Below are 25,605 nucleotides of genomic sequence, written 5' to 3' on the forward strand. Positions count from 1 at the left end.
TAGCTGGGCATGTTGGTATGCACCTGTAATCCCAGCTTCTTGAGAGGCTGAGATGGGAGAATCACTTGAACCTGGGAGGCGGATGGTGCAGTGAGCCATGATCACGCCACTGCACTCCAGCCTGTGTGACAGAGTTAGATTCCGTTTGCCACAAAACAAAACAAAAAAATTAGCCAGGCATGGTGGCATGTGTCTGTAGTCCCAGCTACTCACGAGGCTGAGGCACGAGACTCTATTTAGGTAGGAGAATCGTGCCACTGCACTCCAGCCTGGGTGATGAAGCATGACTCGGTCTCAAAAACAGACAAAAAAAGAAATAGCTGAAACTGGAAAGCTTAAGACATAGAAATTTATTTCTCATTAATCTGGAAAGTGGGAAATCCAAGAGCAAGATGTCAGCTAGATTGGCTCCTGGTAAGAGCCTTCTTCGTAGTTTAGCCCAGCCGTCTTCCTGCTGTGTCCTGACATGGGGGAAAGAGGAGCAGGCAATCAGCTCTTTACTGTCTCTTTTTATAAATCACTAGTCCTGGCTGGGCGAGCTGGCTCATGAGTGTAATCCCAGCACTTTGGGAGGCTGAGACGGCCAAATCACACGAGGTCGGGAGTTTGAGACCAGCCTGACCAACATGGAGAAACCACATCTCTACTAAAACTACAAAATTAGCCGGGAGTGGTGGCACATGCCTGTAATCCCAGCTACTCGGGTGGCTGAGGCAGGAGACTCACTTGAATCTGGGAGGTGGAGGTTATGGTGAGCCGAGATCATACCATTGCTCTCCAGCCTGGGCAACAACAGTGAAACTCTGAATCAAAAATAAATAAAGAGGCGGGGCACGGTGTCTCATGCCTGTAATCCCAGCACTTTCGGAGGCCGCGCAGTGCAGATCACGAAGTCAAAAGATCGAGACCATCCTGGCCAACATGGTGAAACCCCATTGCTACTAATAATATAAAAATTTTCTGTGCGTGGTGGTGCATGCCTGTAGTCCCAGCTACTTGGGAGGCTGAGGCAGGAGAATCACTTGAACCCGGGAGGCAAAGTTGCAGTGAGCCGAGACTGCACCACTGCACTCCAGCCTGGGTGACAGAGCAAGACTCCATCACAAAAGAAATAGAGAGAGAGAGAAAGAGAAAGTGAAAGAGAGAAAAAGAAAGAAAGATATTAAAAGCCTTAGTCCTATTCACAATTAGTCAACACCCATGACCAAATTCTCTAAAAGGCCCCATCTGCAGGAACATCCTATTGGTTCTATTGGTCCACTATCAGATGATAGTGGACCGAGCGCGGTGGCTCTCGCCTGTAATCCTAGCACTTTGGGAGGCCGAGGTGGGTGGATCACCTGAGGCTGGGAGTTCAAGACCAACTTAACCAACAGGAGAAACCCCATCTCTACTAAAAATACAAAATTACCGGGTGTGGTGGTGAATGCCTATAATCCCAGCTACTGAGGAGGCTGAGGCAGGAGAATTGCTTCAACCCAGGAGGCGTAGGTTGTGGTGAGCTGATATTGCACCATTGCACTGCAGCCTGGGCAACAAGAGTGGAACTCTTGTCTCAAAAAAAAAAAAAAAAAAAGAAATCTGATAATCGCTTTTAGCCAATACGAACATAACTGTAGTTGTGACATCATAGTTGCACTTTTCTACACTATTAGTCAATTTTTTTTTTTTTTTTTTTTTTTGAGATGGAGTCCTGCCCTGTCACCCAGGCTGGAGTGCAATGGCACGATCTCGGCTCACTGCAACCTCCGCTTCCTGGGTTCAAAACATTCTTTTGCCTCAGCCTCCAAAGTAGCTGAGATAACAGGCACCCGCCACCACACCCGGCTGATGTTTTGGTGTTCTTAGTAGAGATGCAGTTTCCCCATGTTGGCCAGCCTGTTCTCGAACTCCTGACCTCGTGCTCCACCTGCCTCAGCCTCCCAAGGTGCTGGGATTACAGTTGTGAGTCGTCGTGCCCAGCCGTTAGTCAGTTCTTATTCCTTATAATGCTGTGTATTTTCTTGACCTCATACATGAGAAGGTAGTGATCTTAACATGTATTTCAGTTCTTATATTGTGTGCTGGTGGTTAAGTAGATGTTGTGGCTTTTTTCTTAAGAGGGAATTGTTTAGAATTCTGCAGGCTGTATAAATGTACTTATTTGCTTGCTGGTTTTATCATGGGTTACAATATTTTATTAATTAATTTTTATAATTTTGCATATGGCTTTTCAGTATGTGGTATGCAATATAACTGACACACTCCACTCGTTAATGTCAAAAGTGCCACCAGGTGCAGTGGCTCACACCGGCAATCCCAGAAATTTGGGAGGCCAAAGGGGGTGGAGACCAGCCTGGCCAACATGGTGAAACCCGGTCTCTACTAAAAACACACAAACTAGCCAGTCATAGTGGTGTGTGCCCGTAATCCCAGGTACTTAAGAGGCTGAGGCAGGAGAATCACTTCAACCCAGCAGGCAGAGGTTGCAGTGAGCTGAGATGGCACCATGGCACTCCAAGCTGGAATGCAAGACTCTGTCTCAAAAAAATAAAACTACAAAAAATGGTTTCAAAAGTCACTATGTGCCTGTTCTGTGTGGATATATGTAATTTTATGACATTTATTGAGAAAAGTATTGTATTAAGTTTTTTTTTTTTTCCTTTTTTTTTTTCTGTTTGAGGCAGAGTCTCACTTTGTCGCCCAGTGTGGAGTGCAGGGGTGACATGTCGGCTCACTGCAACCTCTGCCTCCCCAGTTCAAGTGATTCTCCTGTCTCAGCCTCCTGAGTAACTGTGACTACAGGCACGGGCCAGCACACCTGGCTAATTTTTGTAATCTTTTCTTATCTTCTCAGTGCTATAATTGTTTGATAATACAGAATTTCCATTGCTTTTGGTTATCCTTACATGAGCTTATTGTGGATTATTTACCAATATAGTATATTGTGTGGTGTTTTTTTTTTTTTGCATTTATTTGTACACAGTAAATATGGTTTAAATATGAAGAGTATATATTTTTCTCTTCCTTGATGTGACAGTGATATGTTTTTTGCAAACTGTGATACACTGTAGGGTCACAGTGGAAAAATACTCCTTACTTTAGGCTTACACATGTTTGTGCCCTGTCAGTGTTTTGTCATGATATAGGAAATAAGCTTTTATAGACTTGATTTGAAGGACATGTAATTGTCTGTTATTTATTAAAGAATCTTACTACTTTTGTGTTCGTAAACTTTGAAGATCATGTTTGGGAAGTTTAAAATAAGTATTTTTTATTGTGTCATATTTACACACTTCAGTATGATTTACCATCTGCACTTAATTGGAAATGTATTGGTGTTTATATTTTGTAGATATCTCTTCCAAACGCATGATGAAGGAGGTCTTGTCAACAGGGCAAGGCAATACAGAAGTGATCCACACAGGGATGTTGCAAAGACATGAAAGTTATCACACTGGAGATTTTTGCTTCCAGGAAATTGAAAAAGATATTCATGACTTTGAGTTTCAGTCACAAAAAGATGAAAGAAATGGCCATGAAGCATCCATGCCAAAAATCAAAGAGTTGATGGGTAGCACAGACCGACATGATCAAAGGCATGCTGGAAACAAGCCTATTAAAGATCAGCTTGGATTAAGCTTTCATTCGCATCTTCCTGAACTCCACGTATTTCAGCCCGAAGAGAAAATTGCTAATCAAGTGGAGAAGTCTGTCAACGATGCTTCCTCAATTTCAACATCCCAAAGAATTTCTTGTAGGCCTGAAACACATACTCCTAATAACTATGGAAATAATTTTTTCCATTCATCATTACTCACACAAAAACAGGAAGTACACATGAGAGAAAAATCTTTCCAATGTAATGAGACTGGCAAAGCCTTTAATTGTAGCTCATTTGTAAGGAAACATCAGATAATCCATTTAGGAGAAAAACAATATAAATTTGATATATGTGGCAAAGTCTTTCATGAGAAGCGATACCTTGCACGCCATCGTAGATGTCACACTGGTGAGAAACCTTACAAGTGTAATGAATGTGGAAAGTCCTTCAGTTACAAGTCATCCCTGACATGCCATCGTAGATGTCACACTGGTGAGAAACCTTACAAGTGTAATGAATGTGGAAAGTCCTTCAGTTACAAGTCATCCCTTACATGCCATCATAGATGTCACACTGGTGAGAAACCTTACAAGTGTAATGAATGTGGAAAGTCCTTCAGTTACAAGTCATCCCTTAGATGCCATCGTAGACTTCATACTGGAATAAAACCTTACAAGTGTAATGAGTGCGGCAAGATGTTTGGTCAAAATTCAACCCTTGTAATTCATAAGGCAATTCATACTGGAGAGAAACCTTACAAGTGTAATGAATGTGGCAAGGCTTTTAATCAACAATCACACCTTTCACGTCATCATAGACTTCATACTGGAGAGAAACCTTACAAGTGTAATGACTGTGGTAAGGCTTTTATTCATCAGTCAAGCCTTGCACGTCATCATAGACTTCATACTAGAGAGAAATCTTACAAATGTGAAGAATGTGACAGAGTTTTCAGTCAGAAATCAAACCTTGAGAGACACAAGATAATTCATACTGGAGAGAAACCTTACAAGTGTAATGAGTGTCACAAGACCTTCAGTCACAGGTCATCTCTTCCATGCCATCGTAGACTTCATAGTGGTGAGAAACCTTACAAGTGTAATGAATGTGGGAAGACTTTTAATGTACAGTCACACCTTTCACGTCATCATAGACTTCATACTGGAGAGAAACCTTACAAATGTAAGGTTTGTGACAAGGCTTTCATGTGCCATTCTTATCTGGCAAACCATACTAGAATTCATAGCAGAGAGAAACCTTACAAGTGTAATGAGTGTGGTAAGGCTCACAATCACTTGATTGATTCATCAATCAAGCTTTGCATGTCATCATAGACTTCATACTGGAGAGAAACCTTACAAATGTGAAGCATGTGACAAAGTTTTCAGTCACAGATCACGCCTTAAAAGACATAGGAGAATTCATACTGGAGAGAAACCTTACAAGTGTAATGAGTGTGGCAAAGCCTTTAGTGACCAGTCAACACTTACCATCAGGCCATTCATGGTGTAGGGAAACTTGACTAATGTAATGATTGTCACAAAGTCTTCAGTAACACTACAACGATTGCAAATCATTGGAGAATCCATAATGAAGAGAGATCTTCCGAGTGTAATAAATGTGGCAAATTTTTCAGACATCGTTCATACCTTGCAGTTCATCAGTGAACTCATACTGGAGAGAAACCTTACAAATGTCATGACTGTGGCAAGGTCTTCAGTCGAGCTTCATCCTATGCAAAACATAGGAGAATTCATGCAGGAGAGAAATGTCACAAGTGTGATGAGTGTGGCAAAGCCTTTACTTCATGTTCACACCTCATTAGACATCAGAGAATCCCTACTGGAGAGAAATCTTACAAATGTCATCAGTGTGGCAAGGTCTTCAGTCCGAGGTCACTCCTTGCAGAACATCAGAAAATTCATTTTTGAGATAACTGTTCCCAATGCAGTGAGTATAGCAAACCATCAAGCATTAATTGACATTGGAGTCAATTCAGCATTGACTTGAGTTTGTGTTGACTTAACATTGAGTTCAAGCCTTAATTGACATTCAAGTGTTTATGTTAAGAGGATGGGGCCAGGTGCAGTGGATCACGCCTGTAATCCCAGCACATTGGGAGGCCAAGGCACATAGGTCACTTGAGGTCAAGAGTTTGAAACAAGCATGGCCAAGAGATGTGAGCCAGTTTTCCCAGCCTGTTTATTATTATTTTTTGAGATGGAGTGTTGCTCTTGCTGCCCAGGCTAGAGTGCAGTGGTGCGATCTTGACTCACAGCAACCTCCGCCTCCTGGGTTCAAGCGATTCCTCTGCCTCAGCCTCCCTAGTTGCTGGGATTACAGGTATATGCCACGACGCCTGGCTAATTTTTTGTATTTTTAGTAGGGAAAGGGTTTCTCCATGTTGGTCAGGCTGGTCTCGAACTCCCGATCTCAGGTGGTCCGCCCACCTCAGCCTCCCAAAGTGATGAGATTACAGGCATACGCCACCGCACCTGGCATTGTTTCTTCTTTTCCTTTTTTTTTTTTTTTTTTTTGAGATAGTACTTTTTAAAGAGATAGTACTTTTTTGAGATAGTACTTTTTTAAAGGGATATACCATAGTAGTTTTAAAAGGGATATCAGGCTGGGTGTGGCAGCTCACGCCAGTAATCCCAGCACTTTGGGAGGCCAAGGCAGGCAGATAACGAAGTCAGGAGATTGAGACCGTCCTGGCTAACACGGTGAAACCTCGTCTCTACTAAAAATACAAAAACTTAGCCGGGCATGGTGGTGGGCACCTGTAGTCTCAGCTACTCAGGGGGCTGAGGCTGGACAATGGTGTGAACCCAGGAGGCGGTGCTTGCAGGGAGCCGAGATCGTGCCACTGCACTCCAGGCTGGGCGACGGAGTGAGAGTCTGTCTCAAAAAAAAAAAAAAAAAGATATCAAACCCGGGGTGTCTCATCCCACAGCACTTTGGAAGACTGAAGTGAGTGGATCATCTAAGATCAGAGTTCAAGAGCACCCTGGCTAACATGGTGAAACCCCATCTCTACTAAAAATACAAAAGTTAGCCAGGGGTGGGGGTGTGCACCTTTAGTTCCAGCTACTTGGGACGCTGAGGCATGAGAATCACTTAAACCTGGGAGGTAGAGGTTGCAGCGAATCAAAATCGTGCCACTGTACTGCAGCGAGGTTGGCAGAGTGAGTCTCCATCTCAAACAAACACACAAATGAAAAAACAGACATCAAAAATGCTTTTGTTCTCGTTGTGTCATAGACTTCCCTTTTTTTTCCTTCTGGTTCCTCTTCAGTTCTCTATTTATTTTTTCTTTTTTGCAGTTTGAGTTTGAGATATATCTTAGTTTTAATAGTTTTATTTCTTAATACATAATGACTTCTGAAAGATGCCTTTGCAGCATCCTGTAATCAGCTCACATCATTCGTTTCTGTACTTGTATATTTTCCAGTTATTTTCCGGTTGACCCCAAAATTCGTGAGATTTTTTTCCTACAACAATTTCAAAAGAGTTGCTGTTTGAAATTAGTTGCATCCAGTTCAGATCGAGGTCTGCATGCTTTCTAGTCTTTGTTATTTATTGGAAGGCTGTGGTACCTACTACTTAAGTTTGATTGTTTCAGTGTGTACTTGGTAAAGATGTCAGTGACCTTTTAAATAAACATCAAAATGTAGTTTAAGCAGTTAGTCTGTTTTTCAGTTTTCTTTCCTTATGTCATTTTTAAAAATCTTGAGCTGGGAGCTATTTATTGCGTGTTCCCTCAAGGCCCTGTGGTCCATTCTGGAAAAATGTTGAAACATGGGCTGGAGTGGCATAGAGCGCTGCTCCAAAAGCACCCATGGGCCGGGCACGGTGGCTCACGCCTGTAATCCCAGCACTTTGGCAGGCCGAGGCGGGCGGATCACGAGGTCAGGAGATCGAGACCATCCTGGCTAACACGGTGAAACCCCGTCTCTACTAAAAATACAAAAAATTAGCCGGGCGTGGTAGCGGGCGCCTGTAGTCCCAGCTACTCGGGAGGCTGAGGCAGGAGAATGGCGTGAACCCGGGAGGCGGAGCTTGCAGTGAGCCGAGATCGCGCCACTGCACTCCAGCCTGGGCGACAGAGCGAGACTCCGTCTCAAAAAAAAAAAAAAACAAAACAAAAGCACCCATGTATTCTTTTCTTTTTTTGAAATGGAGTCTCGCTCTGTCAGCTTGGATGGAGTGCAGTGGTGCGATCTCAGCTCACTGCAACCTCTACCTCCTTGGATCAAGTGATGCTCCTGCCTCAGTCTCCTGAGGAGCTGGAATTACAGGCACCCACCAGCACACCCAGCTAGTTTTTGTATTTTTAGTAGAGACAGGGTTTCACCATGTTTGTCAGGCTGGTCTCAAACTCCTGACCTCGCGATCCACCCGACTCAGCCTCCCACTGTGATGGGATTACAGGCATGAGCTACCGCGTCGAGACTCTTTTTTTTTTTTTTTTTAGATGGAGTTTTGCTTTCGTTGCTGAGGCTGGAGTGCAATGGTGCGATCTGGTGTCACTCCAATGTCTTCCTCCTGGGTTCAAGTGATTTCTCCTGCCTCGTCCTACTGAGTAGTTGGGATTACAGGTGCCCTCCACCACTCCCGGCTCATTTTTTGCATTTTTAGTAGAGACAGGGTTTCATCATGTTGGCCAGGCTGGTCTTGAACTCCTGACTTCAGGTGATCTGCCCACCTCGACCTCCCAAAATGCTAGGATTACAAGCGTGAGTCATTGTGCCTGACCACTCATGTATTCTTGATGGAAATAATTTGCTTATTTCTTAGTTCTACAGCTGACCCTCTTTCACTGTTTCCAAGGTCAATAGCTGTGTGTTCACATTTCTGCATTTTATAAATGTTCCTGTGAGTTTTTTGTAAGGAAGAATTAACTGTCAGGAATCAATGTCATCAGAACCTTGCAAAAGAAGTTTCTTTAGCCCAAGTTTGTGAAAGAGGCTTCTCTAATTTTCAAGGATGGGGGTGATAAGAGCAACCTTTGCCATTAGCCCTTCCAGGACCCCATGTAAGACTTTAGACACCTTCTCACTCATCTCAGACCTTCTCAGGGTAACTTGGTGAAAATGTCTTCCGATCTGAGCCCCAGTGAGCCTCCCTGCAACTTGGCGACGAGGGGCTTGACCAGAAAAGGTCAACCTGAGTGTCCCTGACCCTTGAAATGATTGGCAAAATGGAGTGCGTGTCTGGGTGTGGCTTTTTTTTTTTTTTTTGAGGAGTGCCCAGTTGTGATTAGAATTTTCAATGGGATGCAGTGCCCTAAAAATGAAAAACAAAAGCAGAAGAATGGAAGAAACAGAGGTGCAGACTCAGACACAGAGACCATCTTCAAGGCCTTTCTCTGTATGAGGACATCACAGCGAAATCTAAAGCAGGTCACGTCAATCCCTGGCAGGGAACCCTCCACCGGCTTCCTGTGTTCCCCAGGACAAAAGCCCAACTCCTCACTGTGGCTCCACAGCCCCGTGTCCAGGGCCCCTTCCACTGTCCAGCCTCCTCCTGGGAGCTTGCCCTCATCTCATGACTCTCTCCGCCCCAGTCACATTTGCTTTTCTCTTTTCCCAAACATCAAAACCCTTCGTGTCTCAGGTCATCATCCCTGCTCTTACCCTATGTACCCTGTCCCTTTCTCCTCCTTCAGGTCTAGGCTCAGAGCTCTCTCCCATGCCCTCCCACCCCTGGTCTCAAGCTCCTGAGCTCAAGTGATCTACCCACCTCGGCCTCCTAGAGTGCTGGGATGACAGGCATGAGCCACTGCAACCAGCCTCTGCGTGGGGTTTCCTCAACTTTGGGTCTGTGCCCTGAAGGGGAGCTCATTCCAGCCCAGTTCCCAACTGCTGCAGCATGTGTGTGTGGGCTTCTCCAGAAGGGGAGCCAGAGTTTCCCTGTAGGAGTTTATCGTCCATGGTGAGGAGGGCCGCAGGGGGGACTGTATTTGCTCAGGGTGAGGTCTCCTTTGTGTCAGGCCTCTGAGCCCAAGCTAAGCCATCCTATCCCCTGTCACCTGCACGTATACATCCAGATGGCCTGAAGCAACTGAAGATCCACGAAAGAAGTGAAAATACCCTTAAGTGATGACATTCCACCATTGTGATTTATTTCTGCACCATCTTGACTGATTACTTTGTAATCTCCCCCACCCTTAAGAAGGCTCTTTGTAATCCTCCCCACCCTTGAGAATGGACTTTGTGAGATCCACCCCCTGCCTGCAAAGCATTGCCCCTAACTCCACCGCCTATCCCAAAAGCTATAAGAACTAATGATAATCCCACCATACTTTGCTGACTCTCTTTTCACACTCAGCCCGCCTGCACCCAGGTGAAATAAACAGCCTCGTTGCTCACACAAAGCCTGTTTAGTGGTCTCTTCACACGGACGAGTGTGACACTGTATGTGTGGTTGTGTTCCAGGGAGGGGGTGTGTGGATTCTGAGCAATAAACAACATTTTTAACATTCATGATTGACTTCTAAAGACTGTTGGTACGTGAGGAAGAAACCCGGAAGAGGAAGAGGAAAGCAAAGGCGTCAGGAATGGCTCTTCCTCAGGTGAGATGATATTCTCGGGGGATTGTTCTGTCTCCTTCCTCTCAGAAACCCTGGGCCTTGGAGTTGGGAATCTTCTCTGGGTCTCAAGTGTCCTGCCTGACAGGTTTGCTCACACCCATGTCTTCCTTCAGTCCCTCTCATCTCACTTAGATTCCATCTCTTGTGACCCAGTGACATGAATTTGGGAAGAGGCTGCACTGGGCATGGTCCTGGGAAGGGCTCACACCCAGACATGGATGGAGACGGGGTGAGGGTCCCGCAGTGTCAGTGCTGTTGGGCAGCAGGGATTGTTCAGGGGCCACATCTGGATGCTCTGTCAGCTCTCTGTGGACCAGGATTAGAGCAGCTGCCAATGGGAGTCGCGTATGAATGTGCACAAAGTACGTGTAAATTCTAGAAAACGAAACCAAAAACAGAAAATCTTTTCTCCCTGATTTTATACTACATTTTTAGGTAATGGATTGAGTTCGTGTGTTTCTGACTCCAAAAATCGTACTAATTAGAATGGAAAGTTCATACAGACATGAATGATAGAAGGTGTTTTATTCCATCATTAGTTTAAGAATAGGAAATCAACCTGAATAATAGCAGGAGATTCATTCAACCATTCTTAACACATTAAGCTCATGGAGACTGTGGGGTTACTGTGGAGAGGCTTGTGAAACAGGTGTTTTTGGTAAAAATGGTTACAATTTATTTTTTGAGATGGAGTCAGCCTCTGCCACCCAAGCTGGAGTGCAGTGACATGATCTCAGTTTACTGCAACCTCCGTCTCCTGGGTTCAAGTGATTCTCCTGCCTCAGCCTCCCAAGTAGCTGGGGTTATAGGCATGTTCCACCACGGCCAGCTAATTTTTTGTATTTTTAGTAGAGATGGGGTTTCATCATGTTGGCCAGGGTGGCCTCAAACTCCTCACCTCAGGTTATCCGCCCACCTCAGGCTCCCAGAGTGCTGGGATTACAGACACTAGCCACTGTGCTGGGTCCTTTTGAGTTTCTGATTAGCGTTGCCAAAGGAGGCACTCAGATATGCGTGTATGTCAGGGAGCAGAGCGGTGACTTTGAATAGAAGGCGAATCTGGTTTCCTAAGCAGTTCCTAGCTTGACTTTTACCTTTTGCTTAGTGATTTGGGGCTCCATATTCATTTTCCTTTCACACAGCCCAACCCTCACACCACCTCTCGTCTATCTTGCTTGTTCTGTGTGATTACTTTTGTGCCTTTGTCATCCACTGTCTGGATCCTAGTGAGAACAAGGCCCCAAGGGGAGGGCAGAGCCAAAACATGGGGCTGTGCTGGGCTCGCCCCCTCTGAGTGGAGCTCAACCCTGGCTTCACATTAGAGTGCAGAGCATTTTGCAAATACAGCTTTTGTGCTGCTTTAGCAGGGATTCTTATTCTGACGGGATGGAACCCACCCTCAGTAATACCTGCAGTGGCGCAGGTGCTTGTCATCTGTGTGCGGCATTGAGCATCGAAGCTCTGTATCCTCCATTTCTGAGGGCTGAGCTCAGCCTGTGATCCAGAGAGGTGAGGGGTTGTCCTCTGGATGCGGTTTGATTAGGGATGGGTCTGTGCCCTGAAGGGGAGATCAGTCCAGCCCAGCTCCCCACTGCTGCCTCGTGTGTGGGGGCTTTTCTAGGAGGGGAGTGAGATCTGAAGACCAGGGTCAGATATACACTTGTAGGTCTTCCTGTGGTAGTTTCTTATCTCTGCATGATCTCTAGTGCAGTGGGCAGCAGAGGACCGTCTTTCTACAGGGTGAGGTCTCCCCTGTCTGTTTTTGCCCCAGGAAGGGAGTGAGTCATTTCTAACATGAAAGCTCGTCTTTTTTTTTTTTTTTTTTTGTGCGAAAAAGAAAGATCAGAATGTTACTGTGTCTTTGTAGAAAAGGGAGACATAAGAAACTCCATTTTGATCTGTTCTAAGAAAAATTCTTCTGCTTTGAGATGCTGTTAATCTGTAACTTTAGCCCCAACCCTGTGCTCACAGAAACATGTGCTGTATTGAATCAAGGTTTAATGGATTTAGGGCTGTGCAGGGTGTGCCTTGTTAACAATATGTTTGCAGGCAGTATGCTTGGTAAAAGTCATGCCATTCTCCATTCTCAGTTAACCAGGGACACAATGCACTGCGGAAAGCCGCAGGGACCTCTGCCCTAGAAAGCCTGGGTATTGTCCAAGTTTCCCCCCACTGAGACAGCCTGAGATATGTCCTTGTGGGAATGGAAAGACCTTACATCCCCGCGCCTGACACCTGTAAAGGGCCTGTGCTGAGGAGGAGTAGTGAAAGAGGGAGGCCTCTTTGCAGTTGAGATAAAAGGAAGGCTTCTGTCTCCTGCTCATCCCTGGGAATGGAATGCCTCGGTGTAAAGCTGACCATTGGTTCTATTCTGCGATAGGAGAAACCTGCCCTGTGGCTGGAGGTGAGATATTCTGGCAGCAATACTGCTCTGTGACTCTTCGCTACGCTGAGATGTTTGTGTAAAGTGAAACATAAATCTGGCCTACGTGCACATCCAGTGAAGGGCGCCAGCCCCTCCACACCTGTGGGTATTTCTCATCAGGTGGGATGAGAGACTGAGAAAAGAAATAAGACACAGAGACAAAGTATAGAGAAAGAACAGTGGGCCCAGGGGACCGGCGCTCAGCATACGGAGGACCCACATCGGCGCCAGCCTCTGAGTTTCCTCAGTGTTTATTGATCATTATTTTTACTATCTTAGCGAGGGGAGTGTAGCAGGGCAACAGGTGGGGAGAAGGTCAGCAGGGAAACAAGTGAGCAAAAGAATCTGTATCATGAATAAGTTCAAGGAAAGGTACTGTGCCTGGATGTGCACATAGGCTAGATTTATGTTTCTCTTCACCCAAACATCTCAGTGTAGCAAAGAGTAACAGAGCAGTATTGCCTCCAGCATATCTTACTTCCACCCACCGGGTGGTTTTCTCCTGTCTCAGAATGGAACCAATGGGAATGGTCAGCTTTACAGGGAGACATTCCATTCCCAGGGATGAGCAGGAGACAGAAGCCTTCCTCTTATCTCGACTGCAAAGAGGCCTCCCTCTTTTACTACTCCTCCTCAGCACAGACCGTTTACTGGTGTCCGGGTGGGGGATGGTAAGGTCTTTCCTTTCCCATGAGGCCATATCTCAGGTTGTCTCAGTGGGTCCCCCTTGGACACTGTGCAAGGTATTGTCCACCTTGCACAATACCCAGGCTTTCTTGAGCAGAGCTCCCTGCTGCTTTCTGCAGTGCATTGTGTCCCTGGTTAATTGAGATTGGAGAATGGCGATGACTTTTACCAAGCATACTGCCTGCAAACATATTGTTAACAAGGCACATCCTGGCCGAGCATGGTGACTCACACCTGTAATCCCAGCTCTTTGGGAGACTGAGGCAGGCGGATCACAATGTCAGGAGTTTGAGACCGGTCTGACCAACATGGTGAAACCCCGTTTCTACTAAAAATACAAAAATTAGCTGGGCGTGGTGGCGGGCGCCTGTAATTCCAGCGACTCGTGAGTCTGAGGCAGGAGAATCGCTTGAACCTGGGTGGCAGAGGTTGCAGTGAGCCGAGATCATGCCACTGCACTAAGCCTCCATAACAAAATGATACTCCCCCTCGGAAAAAACAAAACAAAACAAAAAACAAAACAAGGCACATCCTGCACCGCCCTAAATCCATTAAATGTTGATTCATTACAGCACATGTTTCTGTAGCACAGGGTTGGGGCTATAGTTACAGGTTAACAGCATCTGAAAGCAGAAACAATTTTCCTTAGTACAGATCAAAATGGAGTTTCTTACGTCTTCCTTTTCTACATAGACACAGTAACAATCTGATCTCTCTTTTCCCCACAATCCAGGCACAGTACATTTCCTTAAATTTATTAATGATACAGATTCCTTTGCTTATATGTTTCCCTGCTGACATTCTCCTCACCATCACCCTGTTGCCCTGCCGCACTCCCCTTGCGAAAATAGTAAAAACAGTGATCAATAAATACCGAGGGAACTCAGAGATCAGCTCCGGTGCAGGTCCTCGCATGCTAAGTGTGCTGGTCCCCTGGGCCCACTGTTTTTTCTCTATAGTTCGTCTCTCTGTCTTATTTCTTTTCTCAGTCTCTCATCTCCACCTGATGACAAATATCCGCAGGTGTGGAGGGGCAGGCCCCCTTCATTTTTCACATACAGGATTGATTTCTAAAGACTCGTGTTACATGAGGAAGCAGCTCAGAATGTTGTAAGAGAGCGAGTTAGAGAAACACCATACTTAGAGACGAATTCAGGGGTCCTTTTTTAGCTGGTGACCAAGAGATGGCTTCACGCTCAAAATTCTCTCAGCCCTGAAGAAGGGGCTAGATTTTCTTTTATACCTTGGTCTAAGAAGGGGAGGGGATAGCCTAGCCGAAGCAATTTTACAGAAACAGAATAGGCAAAAAGCAAAAAATTAATGGTTACAGAGATAGTTACAGAAAAACAAACAGTACCAGGCACAGGGGCTTGAACTATCACTAAGAGATAAATGCAGCGGCTTTTAGGTATCTTCCACCGAGCACATTCCCAGGGGCTGCTTGTACAGCCTGCCTGAATATCTTATCAGCAGGTGCATTCCTGGATGTGCTTGGAGTCAGCTTGCACTATTTAGTCCCTTAAGGGGGATAAAGGGCACTGCAAGTGAAGAAGCTAAAATGGAGTCTGTCCGGCTCTCTCTCTAGGAGAGTCACTTAGGTTAAAACAAGGTAGGGTAGCCGGGCGCTGTGGCTCACGCCTATAATCCCAGCACTTTGGGAGGCCGAGGCGGGCGGATCACGAGGTCAGGAGATCGAGTCCATCCTGGCTAACATGGTGAAACCCCGTCTGTACTAAAAAAATATATAAAAAATTAGCCGGGCGTGGTGGCGGGCGCTTGTAGTCCCAGCTACTCGGGAGGCTGAGGCAGGAGAATGGCGTGAACCCAGGAGACGGAGCTTGCAGTCAGCGGAGATCGGGCCACTGCACTCCAGCCTGGGCGACAGAGAGAGACTCCGTCTCAAAAACAAACAAAGAAACAAACAAACAAACAAGGTAGGGTATCACAAGAAGAGGAAAGAAAAGGAGCCAGGGCTGGCTCTTCCTCAGGTGAAGTGATACTTCTCGGTGGATTAATCTGTCTCTTTCCTTTTTGAAATGCCAGGTATTGTAGTAGCAAGTCTTTTCTGAGTCTGAAGCGTCCTGCCTGACAGGCTCACTCGCACTCACCCATGCCTTTTCTCAGTTCCTCTCATCTGCTCTGAGATTCCATCTCCTGTGACCCAGTGACAAGAACTTCTTAAGAAGCTCCACTGGGCATGGTCCTGGGAGGGGCTCACACCCAGACATGGATGGACACGGGGTGTGGGCCCCTTGGTGTCATTGCTGCTGGGCAGCCTGGATGGTTCAGGGGCCACATCTGGATGTCAGCTCTTTGTGGACCAGATCAGAGAAACAACATATGAAATACATGTTAATGTGCACAGATATCTGGTAAATTCTGAAAAAGGAGACCAATAAAGGGAGATAGTTTGTATCTGACTTGGTAATGCATTTGAAATCACTTTGGGGGCGGGGCCTGGTTAGACGGTGGGGGCGGGGCCTGGGGTGGGGCAAGAGGGAGGAGGCTGCTTGGAGGTCGCTCTGGACAGCGGGACCGGGCGGGGCCAGAGGTTTATCCTCGTTTGGGGGCGGGACCTGAAATGGGGTGTTGTTCTTAAGGGCAGGGCCTGGCTGCGATGGGTCGGGGGCTCTCTCCTCAGCTGGGCCCATGACGTGACCTGCTGTCATCCTCTTGACCTCCAGGACTGGATCCCCGGGGTTCTGATTGGTGGATTGTTTCTGGTGTGCCGTGATATTACCCCTAATATCACAGGGATGCTTCCTGCCCTTTTTAAGTTAGCATTTCAAACAATCGAAGGTAAAACAACATATTGTAGTGGGCCAACTGTACTGAACGCTGAATCGGTTTTTCTCTGAAGTTGAAAATGGTTTTAATGTAAAGCGCCTTTTTTGAGCAGGTAGAGTCGCGCATCCTGCAGGCGGGGCGAGCTCCCCTCAGGCTAGGGCAGGACGGGGGACAGGGGCAGGTACCTCGGTAAAGGGGTGGAGTGGGGCGCTGCTTACAAAGGGGACTGACAATTAGAATGGCTTAGTAAACTAAGCAAGGTCCTGGGTTGTTGGAGTGGATAATGGAAATAGAAAGGTGACATGGAAAACTGCCTATTATACACAGAAGGTGGAGGAAATTTTCATATTTCATGGAAATAAAGCCAGAACTCGGAGCGGTGGGTCACATCTGTCATCCCAGCACTTTCAGAGGCCGAGGCGGGAGGATTGCTTGAACCCAGGAGTGTGTGATCAGCCAGGGCATAATAGTGAGACCTCGTCTCTACTAAAAAAAAAAAAAAAAAAAAAAAATCAGCCAGATGTGGTGGTGCACACCTGTGTTCTCAGCTGCTCGGGGCACTGAGATGAAAACATCACTTGAGGCCGGGCGCAGTGGCTCACGCCTGTAATCCCAGCACTTTGGGAGGCTGAGACTGGCAGATCACCTGAGGTCGGGAGTTCGAGACCAGTCTTACCAACAAGGAGAAACTCTGTCTCTACTAAAAACACAAAAAAATTAGCTGAGCATGGTGGCCCATGCTTGCAATCCCAGCTACTCGGGAGGCTGAGGCAGGAGAATCGCTTGAACCCGGGAGGTGGAGGTTTTGGTGAGCCGAGATCGAGCCATTGCACTCCAGCCTGGGCAACAAAAGTGAAACCCCGTCTCAAAAAAGAAAAAAAAAGAAAAAAAAGAAAACATCACTTGAGCCAGGGAGTTGGACGCTGCACTGAGCCCTGATCTTGCCAGCACACTCCAACTTGGATGACAGAGCTAGACCCTGTCTCAAACAAGCAAGCAAATAAGTGAGAGGCATAATTCCTCCTTCAAAAATAAAGGAAGAGATTTTCTTTCATGTAGTCTCTTTTCCTAGGATATTTATTTAGAAAATGTGTAAATGAATTTTCTCTGTCTTCTGAAGCGGTATGTTATTTGAGACAGAGTTTCGCGCTTGTAGCCCACGCTGGAGTGGAATGGCGTGATCTCCGTTCACTGCAGCCTCCGTCTCCCGGGTTCAAGCGATTCTCCTGCCTCTGCCTCCCGAGTAGCTGGGATTGCACGCATGTGCCGCCACGCCTGGTTAATTTCGTATTTTTAGTAGAGAAGGGTTTTTCCGTGTTGGTCAGACTGGTCTCAAACTCCTGACCTCAGGCGATCCGCCCGCCTCTGCCTCCCAAAGTGCTGGGATTACAGGTGTGAGCCGCTGCACTCGACCAGAAGTGGAATTTTTTAGAAAAGAACTAAACCGTTTTTTAGCTTAATGACCCAGGGATGTATTTCCGAAGGACTTGGGAGCTCTCTTTGAAAGGCAACCAACAACAGAGATAGCACTTGTGTCTCAGTAGGAAATTAAATTATTCAAACATTAAGTGATTCCAATTTAAAGCAATGGATATTTAAATAATTCTGAGCCTTGAGAGGAATGTGGTCATGCAACCAGAGTCCAGTGGAATGCAGGCGCAACTTCTAAGAGTTTTCCTGTAAATAATTTGGAAAACTGGCCATGCACAGTGGCTCACGCCTGTCATCTCAGCACTTTGGGAGACTGAGGCTGGCAGATCACGAGGTCAGGAGATAGAGATCATACTGGCCAACATGGTGAAACCCCGTCCCTAATAAAAATACAAAAATTAGCTGGGCATGTTGGTGCATGCCTCTAGTACCGTCTATTCTGGAGGCTGAGCCATGAGCATAGGGAGTCGGAGGTTGCAGTGAGCCGAGATTGCGCCACTGTACTCCATCCTGGCGACAGAGCGATTCTCCATCTCAAAATAAACACATAAACAGCAATAAAAATAAAAAAATAATTAGGAAGACTAAGCAGCCCCAGCGATAAGACCTCCTCAGAGCATTGTGCCTTCTTACGCAGTGATAAAGTAACCTTCCTTGAAGTGTATCAATCCATCACCAATCAAGTTGCTGCAGCCTATGCACTGGTCTTGAATGGAAAACGTGGTGATTCTGCTAAAGCTTCTCTGTCTTTCCCTGTGTGTGAAACCTTAACGTCTCTACTTTGGAACGGTGATCCCATTTATTTGGAGTTGATGTTTCCAGGTGGCTTTCTTCAAGCTTTGTGTTCACATTAACTCTGTACTTAATCATATATTTTAAATTTTATTATTTACTGCTGACATCAATTTCTGTCGTATGTTAGGCGCCTGACCAGAGAGGGCACCTGTCGCCATGTTGTAAAACTCACACTTGCCAAAAAGACATGGGTTAGGGTTTCTTCCCCTCCCTCGGGATGAAGCTAGTTAGCTGACACAGATGGTCACCTCCATTACCAAGTAGAGCCAGGATGAACTATGTGCGACCAAGGGTGTTGGCAAGTCCTCTTCCCTGAGGACTGATTAGTGTTTATCTTGAAAATATGTCCTTAATGGGTTGTATAGAACAGTGAAGTTTCTTTCTCTCTTTTCAACCTCTTAGCTGTTTGCCTCTATTTCCCATCACATTCTGGTCTAAGGCTTATTGATTTATTTATTTAGAGACGGAATCTCGTTCTGTCGCCCAGGCTAGAGTGCAATGGTGCGATCTCGGCTCATTGCAAGCTCCGCCTTCAGGGTTCATGCCATTCTTCTGCCTCAGCCTCTCCGAGTAGCTGGGACTACAGGCGCTGGGCACCACGCCCGGCTGATTTTGTTTGTTTGTTTGTTTGTTTGTTTGTTTTGAGACTGAGTCTTGCTCTGTCACCCAGGCTGGAGTGCAGTGGTGCTATCTCGGCTCACTGCCAGCTCCGCCTCCTGGGTTCACGCCATTCTCCTGCCTCAGCCTCCCCAGCAGCTGGGACACAGGTGCACGCCACCACACCTGGCTAATTTTTTTGTATTTTTAGTAGAGACGGGGTTTCACCATGTTAGCCAGGATGACCTCGATCTCCTGACCTCGTGATCCGTCCGCCTCGGCCTCCCATAGTGCTGGGATTACAGGCGTGAGCCACCGCGCCCGGCCTCCCGGCTCATTTTTTGTATTTTTAGTAGAGACGGGGTTTCGCCGTGGTCTCCATCTCCTGACCTCGTGATCCGCCCGCTTCAGCCTCCCAAAGTGCTGGGATTACAAGCGTGAGCCCCCATGCCCGGTCCTAAGGTTTATTTATTAACAAAATGGTTTTTATTTCTTTCTGTGTTATCGTCGTGGAGATGATTTCTCATCTGGGATAATATTTTTTAGTTTTCAATTATATTTTGTCAACATTTAAAAAGCAAAGTAAAGAATATTTCTTGGGCCAGGCATGTTGGCTCACGCATGTAATCCCAGCATTTTGGGAGGCTGACGCAGGCAAATAACTTAAAGTGAGGAGTTCGATACCGGCCAGGTCACCGTAGTGATACCCTGTCTCTATGAAAAATACAAAAATTAACCGGGCATCGTGGCACGCGCCTGTAATGCCAGCTGCTCCCGAGGCTGAGGCAGGAGAATCGCTTGAACCCAGGAGGCAGAGGCTGCATTGAGTTGAGATCTCGCCACTGCACTCCAGCCTGGGCAACAGAGAAATACTGTGTCTCAATAATAGTAATAATAATAATAATAATAATAATAATAAAGTAATAGATCTCTTCCACAAATGTGCTGGGACAACTAACTGGATATCCACATGGAAAAGAGTAATGTTGGATCCCTATGTCACACCATCAAAAATTTTATTTAAAAAAGTTTTGTTTTTTTTGTTTTTTTTTTTTAAAAAGGGAAAAGGCCCGGGCGCGGTGGCTCACGCCTGTAATCCCAGCACTTTGGGAGGCCGACGTGGGCGGATCACCTGAGGTCGGGAGTTCAGCCTGGCTAACATGGTGAAACCCTGTCTCTACTAAATATACAAAATTAACTGGGCATGGTGGCGCATGCCTGTAGTCCCAGCTACTCGGGAGGCTGAGGCCGGAGAATCGCTTGAAACCAGGAGGCGGAAGTTGTAGTGAGCTGGGATCACGCCACTGCACTCCAGCCTGGGCGACGGAGTGAGACTCTGTCTCAAAAAAAAAAAAAAGGGAAAGAGAGAGAGAGAGAGACTAGGAAGGGAGACCTGCCGCAGTGGGTGTTACTTTGTCGCCCAGGCTGGCTTGGGATCCCAGGCTCAGCAATTCTCTCCGTTGCTTCCTGAGTAGCTGGGACCTGAGGCTCCCGCCCCCGCGCCTCTGCTGTGTTTAAGCAGCAGGTGGGGACCTCACTCCTCCCTGGCCTAAGCACTCCGTCCCGCACCCCTGGCGGTGGCTTTAAGGAAGTCTCTGAAGCTGAGCTCAGGGTGGACTCTCCCTCCCTAGTGAATGGAGATAGAAAGGGAGAGGACATCTATTCTGTTCCGTGGGCCGTCACCATGACATCGTACGTGCCGCCCAGGCAGGGCTTTGCATTTCACATTCTAGTTTGCATCCCGGTTCCAGACAATTCCAGGGCTTTGGAATCATGCCTCAGACTTTCTGGCGCTCTCGCCTCCACAACCTGAAAACAGAGACGCTAGGAGCGAGGCTGAAAGACGCGCAAGTCCCGCCCCGGCCCCGCCCCGGCCCCGCCCTCTGCCGGTTCTAAAGGGCAAGGTCTCACCGCCTCGCGCCCCGCCCCTACCTCGCCCAGGCCCCGCCCACCTCCTCCCACCTCCCGCCCAGGCCTGGCTTCCGTCCTGCGCGCGGAGATTAACGCAAACCCGGAAGCGGATCGGGTGGAGTGAAGGTCACGTCGCCATGGTGAGTTTTGCTCTGTGTTGCATTAAGTCTCCGCTTCCCAGGTCCCCGCCGCTTCTGTCCCTGGGACGTGGGGTCCCCACAGACCTGGAAATTCTCGCCCGTCTTCCTTCGCCCAGAGCAAATTGAGACAGCCCAGTGAGAGGCCGGGTGTCGCTTCCTTTCGGGTTTAAAGTCGTCTGGAGGCTGGTCCCGTCCCGGGTCTGTCTGCTATAGGGCAATGTATACACTTTCTATTGCGTAGTTTTTCTGCTCAAAACCTTCTTCTGACTCTTCCCTCCTCGCGCTATTTAAAGTCCTCACCCACGAGGTGGATTCTTGCCCGGGGCGCGCCTCCCAGCCACCCCTCGTCGGCCCCTGGAGCGTCGCTCCGCAGCCCCAGTCCCAGGGAGGCCGCGTCCTCTGCCTGGTCCTGGGATCTTGCAGACCCCATCCTTCTCCCAAGGCGCCGTCCCCCCTCCTCCCACCTCCCTACTCGTGCCAGAGCCTGCGGCTCCCCAGGTCTCTCCTCCGCAGTCACCTCTTCCATTGAACCCACACCGGGAAGGACGCAGGGCCCTGTCCTGTGACACGGGGTCTTCTTGCCTGCCGAGCTCCAGCCCTTGGAAAACGCGCTCCTCCGGGATGCAGGCGTCTTACTCCAAACCCTCCTGCGATTGTGTGGGCCGAAGGGATCAGGAGACAGACAGAGAGCAGTAGAAAACCTGAGACAGAGAAAAAAAGAATAAGAAAGGCCCATAACAGATGGCAAAATAGAGGATTGGTGAGGGATATGCCAAGATATGGCGAAAGTGGAAAAAGAAAGCAACAAAATACCTAGGAAAGCAGGTGGAGAAAAGCAACTGGAGAAATGTAGAGAAAGGCTAGATGTACACAGAGATGAAGGACGGCAAGGTAGGGGGAGGGGCAGCAAAGAGGGAGGCTCATCAGAGTGAGGGAGAGGAGATTTGGAGCCAGGGCAGACAGAGCAGAGTGGTGCTGGTGTCAAGGAGAACAGAGGGAGAAACACAGCAGGGAGGACACCTGGGGATCTGGGGTGACACAGAGTGGGGACAGGGGAGTATATCAGGGAAGAGAGAATTTAACAGGGAGAGCAGAGGAGGCGCAGAGATGGGTGAAGAGGCAGAAACAGATGGAGATTGAGGACGATTGAAAGATTGGGGAGAAGGAGCAACAAGAGGTTAAATAAGTTGTGAGGATGGAGCAGAAGAGGCGGAAGAGAAGGAATAGAGGGAAGAAGGGGATAAACAGCAGAAGAGGAGAGGGGCACAAAATGAAGAGCAGAATCCCAGGGAGAAAGAAAAGAGCTAGAGAGAGAAGGGGAGAATGAGAGAGATATACAGAATTAGGGAGGGAAGTGCAGTAATGAAGACAGAGGGGCTGGGCGCAGTGGCTCACGCCTGTAGTCTCCACACTTTAGGAGACTGAAGCAAGGGGATTGCTTGAGTCCAGGAGTTCGAGACCAGCCTGGGCAACATAGTGAGACCCCTATCTCTGCCAAAAAAAAAAAAAAAAAAAAGAAAATAACGGGGCATAATCGTGTGCACCTGTACTCCCAGCTGCTCTGGAGGCGGAGGTAGGAGGATGACTTGAGCTCAGGAGGTCCAGGCTGCAGTGAACTGAGCTCATGCCACTACACTGCAGCCTGGTCAACAGAGCGAGATCTTGTCTCAAAAGAAAAAAAGGGGCGAGAGACTGGGTTTAGATCAGTGGATGAGTTCATTGGATATGATTACTTGTGACATGTTGACTTCCCTGTATATAATCTAATAACTAAGAACTTGTTTAAATTATACAGATTGAGAATTTTAAAATTGGTGTCTATAAGACATGTACATTCTATAAATCTTGGCATCAGAGGTTATGTTCCACTTGGAATCCCTATTCAACCAGAGGGAAGTGACTTATTCAGTTGTGAATCACTGTCTTCCCTTTTCCTAGGATTGGGAGGATGTGGGGTAGAGAAGTGGGAAAAAAGTCGCTGTCTGTTATTACATAATACTTTTAATTTAATTAATTAAATGATATTTTGAGACAGGGTCTGACTGTATCACACAGGCTGGAGTGCAGTGGCATGATCCTCTAACTGCAGCCTCTACCTCTTGGACTCAAGTGATCCTCCTACCTCAGCCTTCTGAGTAGCTGGGACCAGAGGCATGAGCCACCAAGCCCAGCTAGTTTTTATATATATATATATATATATATATATTTTTTTTTTTTTTTTGTAGAAACGTGGTTTCACTATGTTCCCCAGGCTGTTCTCAAAACCCTGGGGTCAAAGGGTCCTCCTGCCTTGGCCTCCCAAATTACTGGGATTACAGATGGGATTACAGGGATGGCCCACCATGTCTGGCCTACATAGCCCCCCCCCCCTTTTTTTTGAGAGGGAGTTTTGTTCTTTTTGCCCAGGCTAGCGTGCGATGGCATGATCCCAGCTCACCACAACCTCCGCTCCCTGGCTTTAAACAATTCTACTGCCTCACCCTCCAGAGTAGTTGGGAGTACAGGCATGCACCACCACGCCTGGCTAATTTTGTGTTTTTAGTAGAGACAAGGTTTCTTCATGTTGGTCCAGGCTGGTCTTTAACTCCCTACCTCAAGTGACCCGCTGCCTCGGCCTCCCAAAGTGCTGGGATTCCTGGCGTGAGCCACCACTCTCAACCCATGGTAGTTTTTAAAAGGGACATCAAGGCATGGTGGCTCACACCTGTAATCCCAGCACGTTGGGAGACAGAGGTGGGTGGATCATGAGGTCAGGAGTTCAAGACCAGCCTGGCCGACACAGTGAAACTCAATCTCTACTAAAAAATACAAAAATTAGCCAGGCATGGTGGCAGATGCCTGTAATCCCAGCTACTCAGGAGGCTGAGGCAGGAGAATTACTTGAACCCGGGAAGCAGAGGTTGCAGTGAGCCGAGATTGCATCACTGCATGCCAGGCTGGGCAACAGAGCTAGACTCCATCTGACAAAAAAAAAAAAGAGAGAGAGAAAGAAAAAGTAAGGAACATCAAAGTTGGGCGTGGTGGCTCATTCCTGTAATCCCAGCACTTTGGGAGCAAATCACTGAAGGCCAGGAGCTCGAGACCAACCTGGCCTACATGGTGAAACCCCGTCTCTACCAAAAATACAAAAATTAGCTGGCCATGTAGACATACGCCTCTAATTTCAGCTACTCCGGAGGCTGAGGCAGGAGAATTACTTGGACCCGGCTGGGAGGCAGAGGTTGCAGTGAGCCATGGTCACACTACTGCACTCCAGCCTGGGTGACAGAGTGAGACTCCGTCTCCCCGCCCCCCAAAAAAAGAAAAATTAGCCGAGGGTGGTGGCATGCGTCTGTAGTCCCATCTACTCAGGAGGCTGAAGCAGGAGAATCTCTTTAGGCAGGAGAATCATGCCACTACACTGCAAGCTGAGTGACAGAGTGTGACTTGGTCTCAAAAAACAAAAAAAGAAATAGCAATCAGCTCTTTAATGTCTCCCTTTATATAAGCAGTAGTCCTGGCCATGTTCGGTGGCTCACACTTGTAATTCCAGCACTTTGGAAGGCTGATGTGGGCGAATCACCTGAGGTCAGGGGTTCGAGACCAGCCTGACCAATATAGAGAAACTTGGTCTCTATAAAACTACAAAATTAGTGTGTAGGTGTGGTGGCGTGTGGCTGTAATCTCAGCTACTCGGGAGGCTGAGGCAGGAGAATTGCTTGAACCTGGGAGGCAAAGGTTGTGGTGAGCCAAGATCACGCCATTGCACTCCAGCCTGGGCAACAAGAGGGAAACTCCATCTCAATAAATAAATAAATTAATTAATTAATAATAAAAATAAAAGCAGTAGGCGTATTCACGTGTAGTCAACACCCATGACCAAATTCTCTCACAGACACCATCTGCAGGAACATCCTATCGGAGAATAAGAACTCTGAACATCCCTTTTGGCCAATAAGAACATTCAGACCAGGGAGCCTGCATCATATTTTTGATGTTTTTATTGTGCAATTTGTTTTATACAATGTTTTCTGTGATCTCAGTTGATACATTTTCCCAGTACACATTCTGTGTTTTATATTTTACACACAGTTAACTAGATAACTAAGGGCAATGAATATATATAAAATTGCTGTATTGCCTGGTGTTATGTAACTGTACTTGTGACATCGTAATTGCACCCTCTGACACTGTCAGTTCTTATTCCTTTTAATGCTGTGTATTTACTTGAACTCATACATCAGAAGGTAGTGATGTTAACATGTATTTCAGTCTTATAGTGTGTGCTGGTGGTAAGTAGAAGTTGTGGCTTTTTTCTTGAGAGAGAATTGTTTAGAATTCTGCAGGCTGTATAAATGTACTTATTATTTGCTTGCTGGTTTTATCATGGGTTAGAATAGTTTACTGATTAATGTTTAAGATTTCACATATGGCTTTTCAGTATATGATATGTAATGGAACTGACACACTGCACTTGTTAATTTCAATAAGTTCCTGTTCTGCATGGATATAGGTAATTTTATGACAGGTATTCAGAAAAAGGTTGTATTAACATTTTTTTTTTTTTTTTTTTTTGAGATGGAATCTCGCTCTGTCACTCAGGCTGGAGTGCAGTGGCACAATCTTGGCTCATTGCAATCTCTGCCTCCCAGGTTCAAGTGATTCTTGTGCCTCTGCC

The 25,605-nt window shown here is 46.9% G+C and overlaps 3 protein-coding genes across 13 annotated transcripts in view; all 3 read left to right on the top strand.

The window, feature by feature from the left end:
- The window catches only part of ZNF578 (zinc finger protein 578), a 61,067-nt gene extending 53,805 nt beyond the window's left edge, over positions 1-7,262 (top strand). For all 4 annotated transcript variants that reach the window (XM_009436243.4, XM_054672730.1, XM_054672729.1 and 1 more), the window contains one exon: positions 3,335-7,262. In XM_009436243.4, coding sequence (XP_009434518.4) covers positions 3,335-4,917 — 1,583 coding nt within the window. In that variant the 3' untranslated portion in view covers positions 4,918-7,262. The remainder of the gene's footprint in view (positions 1-3,334) is intronic.
- A 2,778-nt stretch (positions 7,263-10,040) lies between these two features.
- The window catches only part of LOC456264 (zinc finger protein 701), a 68,932-nt gene continuing 53,367 nt past the window's right edge, over positions 10,041-25,605 (top strand). Inside the window, exon 1 of the mRNA XM_024351985.3 lies at positions 10,041-10,157. Coding sequence (XP_024207753.1) covers positions 10,143-10,157 — 15 coding nt within the window. The 5' untranslated portion in view covers positions 10,041-10,142. The remainder of the gene's footprint in view (positions 10,158-25,605) is intronic.
- The window catches only part of ZNF808 (zinc finger protein 808), a 36,779-nt gene continuing 31,995 nt past the window's right edge, over positions 20,822-25,605 (top strand). For 4 of the 8 annotated variants that reach the window (XR_002940814.2, XM_063802176.1, XM_054672723.1 and 1 more), the window contains exon 1: positions 20,868-20,948. The gene's annotated coding sequence lies outside the window, so the exon portion shown is untranslated. Of the gene's footprint in view, positions 20,949-25,605 lie in introns of all 8 variants that reach the window. The other 4 variants (XM_024351954.3, XM_063802175.1, XM_063802174.1 and 1 more) reach the window with 4 other exon arrangements.

Source organism: Pan troglodytes, chromosome 20 (genome assembly GCF_028858775.2).
Source record: "Pan troglodytes isolate AG18354 chromosome 20, NHGRI_mPanTro3-v2.0_pri, whole genome shotgun sequence".
Classification (NCBI taxonomy): domain Eukaryota; kingdom Metazoa; phylum Chordata; class Mammalia; order Primates; family Hominidae; genus Pan; species Pan troglodytes.